The sequence below is a fragment of the Perognathus longimembris genome, chromosome 4 (assembly GCF_023159225.1).
Source record: "Perognathus longimembris pacificus isolate PPM17 chromosome 4, ASM2315922v1, whole genome shotgun sequence".
Classification (NCBI taxonomy): domain Eukaryota; kingdom Metazoa; phylum Chordata; class Mammalia; order Rodentia; family Heteromyidae; genus Perognathus; species Perognathus longimembris.
Window position 1 is genome coordinate 84421631 of NC_063164.1, and position 9227 is coordinate 84430857.

Sequence of the window (9227 nt, forward strand, 5' to 3'; positions counted from 1 at the left end):
TTGTAAGTGCATACATTAATAACCCATCCCTGGGCAGGATACCTGAGGCAAGGGACACATCTATTCTGAATAGCAGCCTTTCACTGGCTGCCTTGATTTCCCTGCTTACCAGTGTTTCCTGAGAAATACATGACTTGCTTAAATTCTTTGTCTTAGGGTTCTTGGAAAATACAAGCTTAAACAGGAAAGGAATAGAATGGAGAATAGAATGTCTTTTATGTAGTGTGCTTTATGAAAAACTTTCTTATATACATTTATATATGTAGATATATATATACAGCTACATATATATACATATACATACACACAAACACTGTGGGTTTCCATCCACGAATAGATTGCAATTAATTATACATACATTTATAATATATATGTGTATATACATATGTACATGTATATTTGTACTTTATATATATGTATATTATATATTTTTTGTGCTGAGTCATGATGTAAAATACATTTATTCCTGGAAATTATGAGTAAAACTATTTAAAAGCCACTACCTAAGGACAATAGGTATGTGTGACTCATGTAACTATGAATTTTTTTTAGAAATACAATAGGGTTTTTATTATCATAGGTTACTGTAAATATCCCTAATGTAGGTGCTTTTCTTTTTTTTTTCCCCATTTCTTTATTGTTAAAGTGATGTACAGAGGGGTTACAGTTTCATACGTAAGGCACTGAGTACATTTCTTTTCCAACTTGTTACCTCCTCCCTCATTTCACCCTGTCCCCATTTCTCCCCCCGCCCCATGAATTGTATAGTTGGTTTACACCATATAGTTTTGTAAGTATTGATGTTGCATTGGTTTGTCTTTTTATCCTTTGTGTCTCAATTTTGGTATTCCCTTTCCCTTCCCTAGTTCCAATACATGTATTTAAACATCATTCATTTATTGCCTCATGGAGTTTCATCTATGACAAGCTTCACTAGAGCAGAGCAATGGGCAGTTTAATTTTGTGTCACTCAGAGTCTTTCTCTAATCCCAGACTGCCTTTTCAGTCTCCCTCTGATGATACCACGTGACCAGAGATATGGGTTAAGATCCAGAAAACCTGAGCAGCACTGTCACAGCCTTCTCCCACAGAAGCACAACTCTTCCACTGTTGGCTCCTTTCCATCTGGACCACAGTGCAGCTAGGGGTGCTTGACTGTTTAACTGGGATCCACCTCAGGAAGCTTACTTTTGAATTGCTTACTCTTATTCTACCCTGGTATGAGATTTTCCCTTGACTTCTAGTTCCAAATTATTGTATTAGCTCTGACAATCTATCTACTTAGTGGCACTATTCCTTAGTGGTATCTATGGACCTTGTGTAGCATGACATGAAAGAAATCTGTCCCCTAGGACCTAGATTCTCCTTCCTAAACCTGGTTTCTCTTTGCCTGTACCAACTGCTCATTCTTCTCCCTTCCTGCTTTCCTTCATTACCCTTGTATTTTTCCCTTATCTTCCTTTGGAAAAAGCTGGGAGAGTGCTGGAAGAGGAGGTAAATGATGACCTCAACCAGTTATATTTTTTAAGTTAAAAAACTATTTTTTAGTGGTACTGGAGTTTGAGCCAAGTATTGTTCAGAAGCACTCTAGTACTTGCCAGAGTAAATGTGAGGCAACCAATATATTCTTGAACTAGAAATTTGCCTTGTTATCTTTAATGTAGATTTCCACCCTTCCTGTGTCTTTCCTCTCTACCATCCTCTATTTTTTTCTTTCTTCTCTTCCTTACTTAAAAAAAATCTCCAAAGAACTTTATCATACAGGTGTCAGAAGATTAGAGGGGTATTTCATTTGGGGAATGAAAGAGAGGTAGAGGGAGGAAAAACATACAGATCCTGCCACAGTGTGGCAGGGATTTGACTTCTTTGGAGAAACCTAACGTCTCCAATTACTGTTTTCTTTTGTATGAGATAGGCTAAATGGGATAGCTGAGACATAGTGTGTAATGAGAATTAGCTGAGGTCATGCACCTATAAATGTTAACAAGAGGGGTGGCTTATAGAAAGGGCTTTATCAATGCAAATGATAGTGATGGTGGTGGTGGTTGTGGAAGTGGAGGTGGTGGTAATGGCAACAGTGTAGGGAGTGGGGTGGTAGTGGTGGTTGGCACTTGTTATAGTGGCAGTGGTGATATCAGTGGTAGTAGTCATGGCCTTAGCAATGATGATGATGATAACAGCAGTGATAGTAGTGTGGGCTGGTAATGTGGTAGCAGACAGTGATGGCTGTGGGAGTGGCAGTAGTGGTGGCAGCTGTATTCTACCTGTAGGTGGAATATCTTGTCATCAGACACTGGTGAGAGTTTTGAAGCAAGGTTTTTTATTTTGCTTTGTTTTGTTTTTTCACTCTGTATTCTGCCCTCCCATTCCTGGGAAGTGTTAAGTTGCTCCATAAGCACCTTGCAAAGGTATAACCTATTCAGAGCAGCTCTATCTGCTCTGGATCTAATGCTCCATATAGTCGCCCAGAAATGTTCATTCTGGGCTGAACCAAACCTTGGGTCTCAAAGGTATAACCCCAGGAATGAGTTAATCAGAGTATATGCAAAGAGACATTCACAGTCTGAAGGTGTTTGACAGTAGGTAGTATACCAGAGGCTTTTATGACATGAACTTGAAAATTTTGAGGGAACTCAGTTTTATATACAAGAGACATACTTCCACATAGCTATATATGAATCAAAGTGGATGAACTAAATAACATTTTTTTTTAAAAATGACATTTGTTTTTGAAATGAGGCCTCATATGTTGCCCAGCCTGTCCGTGAACTCCTGGGCTCAATTTATTCTCTTGCCTCTGTCTCCAGACACACCTATATAGCTGGCACTATAGGTGTGTACCACCATGCCCAATTTCTGAATGGCATTTTTAATATCTTGAGAACCTCACCACACCTTCCAGAGGTGAACAATGCCCCTCCTAAATGATAGAACCAGGTATCTGTTTCCTCAGAACAGTGATTTAAAAGTCAAATTACATCTGAGATTTTGTCTTTGGTTTTTTTTTTTTTTGGTTTTTTTTTTGGCCAGTCCTGGGGCTTGGACTCAGGGCCTGAGCACTGTCCCTGGCTTCTTTTTTTTTTTTTTTTTCTCAAGGCTAGCACTCTGCCACTTGAGCCACAGCGCCACTTCTGGCCATTTTCTGTATATGTGGTGCTGGGGAATCGAACCCAGGGCCTCATGTATATGAAGCAGGCACTCTTGCCACTAGGCCTTATCCCCAGCCCTGAGATTTTGTCTTTGAAAATCTTACCTTGAGCAAATGCCATTAAATCATTGTAATAAAAAGAGATGCAAATATATGCATTTTAATCAGAGGCCACTGGGGAGGGAGGTTTACCCTATTTAAATTTAAGAGATACTTTGCAATACTTCCTAATGGGCACATAATGAGGTAGTCAATAAGACCTTGCTGAAGAAAAAAGCCAAAACCTTACCATGGTCATTGTTATGGATAACCTTGTTGTAAATGAGATTATATCTCCAACACCCTGCCAGGGTCTTCCTGTTTGAGACAACAGAGTATGGATCCTGATTCACCAGAAACCATTTTACAATATCCAAAATCTCCTATCAGATGTGTGTGTGTGTGTGTGTGTGTGTGTGTGTGTATAAAGGATTTGTAAATCTGACTTAAACCACCATTAGTGAGTGAAAATAAAAGATTTCTGAAATCCTAGTCCTTTGTGAGTTTAGTTAATCATCAGCCTGGGTGTGTTGATTCTGCTTTCTGTTTCTTCATTGCACAAGAAGGTCAAAGTTGTGGTGGTGTGTCTATTAATATTTGAGAAGGAAAGGCACATTTGAAAGGGGTCATTATTTCTTCCGAAGTGACCTCATCTTCTGAAATAAAATTGTACTGGCTTAAATCTTTTCATTCTTTTGTTGCAAAGTTTGAAAAAACTGGAAGAAAGGTTAGAGACTGAGGTTTTTTAAAATAATATTTTCTCCACTAAGAAATAATTTAAAGACTAAAATAACTTCTGTAGTTAATGTCACTCTAATTTTAACTCATTCTATTCTGGATCTATAGACTAGAATTGAGGGAAGAGGGAGGAGTCCTGACCATTCCTATTTCTCTATTTTTCTCATTCCTGTTGTTTGGGACTGGTTGCTTCATTATTGGCTTGCCAGCCCTTAAAGGGAAACTTTTATCATGGAACAGATCCAATTGCTTGACCAGTGGGCTGGAGAGTCCTAAGGATCTCATGATGAAGCTAATGTTAGCAAGAAGTTGGGGGGTAGGCTGGTATCAAGGGGGACAGTGGGGAGTGCAGGGTAGTATGGACAGCCCTCCTAGGCCAGATTTCTCAAGGTGGATGAGTGGAAAAAGTACTCTGGAGAGATCACTGTTGTCCTATCTACATAGGCTCATTTCAGAATATCAAGTACAAGTACCTCATCTGTCAAGCAGGGCTAATAAAATAAATAATATATTTTTAAGTCATAATAATATATTTGTAAGTCATACTTTTGCAGTACTGGAACTTGATTGCCTCATGCTCTTGATCCATGCCCTCAGCTCTTTTTGCTTTTTATTTTTCCGGATAGCATCTTCTGCTTTTTGCCTCAGCTGGTTTTGGACCAAGATTCTCCTACCTATACCTCCCATGTAGGTGGGATTTCAGACAAGTGCCTGTGCCAGTCTTAAGGATTGAGGTAGGGTCTTACTTTTTTTTTTTTCTTTCTTTTGGCCAATTCTGGGGCTTGAACTCAGGGCCTGAGCATTGTCCCTAGCTTCTTTTTGCTCAAGGCTAGCACTCTATCACTTAAGCCACAGCGCCACTTCTGGCCGTTTTCTATATATGTGGTGCTGAGAAATCAAACCCAGGGCTTCGGGTATTCGAGGCAGGCACTAGGCCATATACCCAGCTCAGGGTCTTATTTTTTTGTCTAGGCTGGCTTAAACTTCCATTTCCTTAGAGCCAGCAGGCCAAGTGCTTGGGAGGCTTTCAGGGGATATGTCTATGTTCATGTGTGTGTGTGTGTGTGTGTGTGTGTGTGTGTGTGTGTGTGTGTGTGAGAGAGAGAGAGAGAGACAGACAGACAGACAGACAGACACACAGAGAGACAGAGATAGTTAGAGACACAGAGACACAGAGAGAGATTGAGTACTGGGGCTAGAACTCAGGGCCTAGGCACTGTCCCTGAGCTTTTCACCTCAAGGCTAGAGCTCTGCCACTTGAGCCACAGCTCTACTTCTAGCTTTTTTATGATTAGTTGGAAGAGTTGCATGGCTTTTTCTGCCTTAGCTAGCTTTGAACCACGACCGTCGGATCTCAGCTTCCTGAATAGCTAGGATTACAGGCATGAGACACCAGCACCCTGCTTGCTCCATTCTCTTTACCTTTGGTTTTATTAGTGGTTTTAAACTGTCAGCTATAGATGACAAGCTTAAAGGTCAGGCAATGAGTGGGACTGTGGCAAAGGTGCTGATGGATGTTTCCTCCTCCCTGCAAAGAGTAGGTACAATTTTAAGACTTGATAGGTCTTCCAGATGAGGAAGGCTCAGGGCCCTTATTCTTGTAAATTATTAGAAACATATTCCAGTGCTTAGAGCTAAGATCTTGTTGCGATCTAGGCTTAGTGGGAAGATAATCATTCTTCTCAAGGAGAGTGTGTTTTTCAGAAACAAGAGATGTTGACTTAAATCAAAATTCCACACTAAGAATGTAATGAGAGGCTGGGTATAGCCATGCATGCCTGTAATCTTAGCATTCAGGAGGCTGAGGTAGGAGAATCACAAGTTTAAGGGCAGCCTGGACTGGGCTATATAGTGAGACTTTGTCTCAGAAAAACAAACAAACAAACAAAAACAAACAACAAAAAACCCCAAACAACAAGAATGGTTGTTGTTATTTTCTATACTATGCCTTATGCCTGTTTATGAAAGGAACTGCAAATTCTTCTAGTGATGAAAATATCTTAACTATGACTGGCTTACTGTCTTTCTTAGTCTATTTTGTCTTCCATAACAGCATACCATCAACTAGTCACTAATAAATAATAGACATTTACTTCTCACTGTTCTGGAAACTGGGGAAGTTCAATGTCAAGGCACCGGCAGATTCAGGGTCTGGTAAGAGCCCATTTCTTTTTTTCATAGGTTGTGACTGCTTGCTGATAACTCATTTTGTGGGAAGGGTTATTAATAAGCTCCCATGAGACCATTTGATAAGGGCATTGTCCAATTCCTCATGATTTGATAGCTTCTCAAAGCCTTGGGTGAATGAGGATTTTCAGCATATGAAGTTCTCAGGGGATATAGATATTGAGACCAGAACACATTCTAAGACTAAAATTTCTTGTCTGTGCTAGGCACAGTGGCTCATGCCTATAATCCTAGCTACTTAGGAGGCAGACATCAAGAGACTATGGATGGAGGCATGAAAGCCTGGACAAAAAAGTTAGCGAAACCCCATTTCAACCAACAAGCCAACATGGTGATGCTTAGTAAAGACAAAAGCAATGAGGATGTTACTCAAGTAGTAGAGTGCTTGCCTAGCCAGCACAAAGCCTTACATTCTAACTCTACTACCACTGGGGGAAAAAATCCTTGTCTGGATAAGGAAGTGGGTGCCATGGACCTGTGATGTTCTCTAGGTGGCCAGGTCTGCTTTTTCAGGGGCAGGGCACTTGTGGGCAGAGTATACAGAGACCACCATGGAGTTCCCAAAGGATTTTGTAGGGTGAATCACAGAGAAAAGCTGGACTGTTGGAATTAACATTCTTGGTTATTATAAAATATCACATTAAGATTTTTAGAAAAAAAAAAAAGATCTCCAGGCTGGGAATATGGCCTAGTGGTAGAGTGCATGCCTAGCATGTATAAAGCTCTGGGTTCAATTCCTCAGCACCACATATACTGAAAAAGCTGGAAGTGGTACTGTGGCTAAATTGGTAGAGTGTTAGTCTTGAGCAAAAAGCCAGGGACAGTGCTCAGGTCCTGAGTTCAAGCCCTAGGACTGGCAAAACAACAACAACAACAACAACAACAAAAAAAGATCTCAGATTAGGGAATATAATCTAACTATTTTATTAGTTGTATCATCGATCAATTAATTTATTCATCATGCTGTTCACCGACAACTGCTCATAAATGAGGGGTAGAAAATGTAGAATGAAGAAGAAACCCAAGAATTCCTGTGGAGTAACTTGTGCTTTCATTTCATGAAATCATTAACACTGGTGTGTTGATGTTCACACTTTAATAAGATACCAGGAGGTCAGCTGCATTCAGAACAGCATGTTCCCACCTAAGCATTTAGTTCCCATTTACTTGAACAATGAAACACACTTTAACTAGAGTGTGAGTTTTTTTTCTCATTTGGGATAAAAAGATGAAATATTTTAAGTGATATGAAAATACAAGCATGGCTATACAAGGTATACCTTGTATAGCCATGCCCCCCTCCCCAGTTAATCTAATGAATGCAATTATAAAGAAAAAGAAAGTATTAACAGCATGCAAAATATGCTAAAGACTGAGTAAAATTCAATACTAAGTCAGAATAAACTTTCAGGGAATCTAACATGTCCTCCATTCTCCCAGCTTTCCTTTTGCCTCTCCTGGGGCTTGAACTCTGGGCCTTGCACTGTCCCTGAGCTTTCTTGGCTCAAGGTTAGCACTCTACCACTTGAGCCACAGCACCACTTCCAGCTTTTTCTGAGTAGCTTATTGGATATAAGAGTCTCATGGACTTTCTTGCCTGGGCTGGCTTCAAACCGTGATCCTTAGATCTCAGTCGCCTGAGTAGCTAGGATTACAGATGTGAGCCACTGGCGTGCAGCCCAGCTTTCCTTTTTAAGTATCGATTCACTCTGAGTGTGTATGTGTATGTGTGTGTGTGAGAGAGAGAGACAGAGACAGAGACAGAGAGAGAAAGAGAGAGAGAAAAAAGAGAAAGAGACATAGACAAACAGAGAGGGAAAGAAAGAGAAAGGAAGGAAGGAAGAAAAAGAAGAAAGAGGGAAAGAAAAGAAATGACTATTTAGCTAAGGCTAGCTTCACACTTGTACACCTACCTTTGCCTGAGGGCTTGGATTATTCTCTCTTTCTCTCCCCTCCTTTCTCTCTCCTATCGCTTTCTCTCTTTCTTTCATGCTGGGAAAAGAACCTAGAGCCTCAAGCACGCTAGGCAAAGCACTCAACTTGTGATCTAGGCAAGTACTCTCCCAGTGAATCACACCCCAGCTCCTTTCCCCCACTTTTACAGAGAATACTCTTTAGAGACACTCATTGTACAAAGATTTCATGTCATCTGTTCTTGAAATTTTTCATGTACCTATTTCCTGGTTCTTCATAACAAGGATTTACAGCTTAAATATCAGAAAGGAAAGGTTTTAGACAGTGTTCTAAAATAGACTAAAAAATGCCCCCCCCCCCTACAAAACTATCTCCTGATGCTTCTAAAACTTATTTTCAGCATTTTGGAAAGGAAATATATTTTAAAAATCTTCAAAGCCTATAACATTCCATTTTTAATAGTCCTTAAGTTGAAATTGTAAGTTTAAGCTCTGTAGTTGGCAGGTATCCTTCCAGTAGATGAATGTGTGATTTAAAAGAAAGTAAATCTGCTTGATTTAAATTGTCCACAAATTTAAAAGAATGCTTCATTTGAGGGGTAGAGTCATTTCAAAAAGTCAGTTATTTCTTTAATTAAATGTTCTTTCTAAATAAATATAAAAGCCATTTTTTTGACAAAAGGAAATAGAGCTATCACATACTTTTCAATAGTACCCAGAAAAAAGAAACATAACACCTATTTCCCCAAAGAAGAGAAAGGTCTATAAATAGAGGCATTGAGAAACACTGGGGAACCTCCAGAAATAATCCAACAAATCATTACCATTACCTTTTCTAGATCTGGCCATTCTTTTGGAAGAATATGACTATGGATGTCAATTTTCATCTCCAGAGGATCAGAGGAGACACGTGTAAGAAAAAAATTAATATCAGGAGATCTCTATGAAAACTATGGAGTGAATTGATTTGCCCAGTGCCTTTTATGACTACGTTCAGGTACTAGTCAAGAGGCCTGGCCAGCCCCATCTCAATCCATTGAACTGCCCTATTAAAGTTCAAAATTCTGTTTATCCATCTGGCTTTGAGTCAATATTGTTTAGTAATCAGGTTTTAGCACAAAATTTAAAATGAAACCACAACGACACAGACCTGGATTCAACTTCTGAGATCAGAAGTACAGCAGGCTGGGTTGACCTTCCAG

At 39.7% G+C, this 9227-nt stretch overlaps 1 protein-coding gene across 4 annotated transcripts in view; it reads right to left on the reverse strand.

Moving 5' to 3' along the window:
- Acmsd (aminocarboxymuconate semialdehyde decarboxylase) overlaps positions 1–9020 on the reverse strand; it is a 46448-nt gene extending 37428 nt beyond the window's left edge. For 2 of the 4 annotated variants that reach the window (XR_007210807.1, XM_048345596.1), the window contains exon 1: positions 8856–9019. Coding sequence is in view for 3 of the 4 variants with exons in the window: in XM_048345596.1 (XP_048201553.1) it covers positions 8856–8912 (57 nt within the window). In the remaining variant the exon portion in view is untranslated. Of the gene's footprint in view, positions 1–8855 lie in introns of all 4 variants that reach the window. The other 2 variants (XM_048345594.1, XM_048345593.1) reach the window with 2 other exon arrangements.
- Positions 9021–9227: the final 207 nt, after the last annotated feature.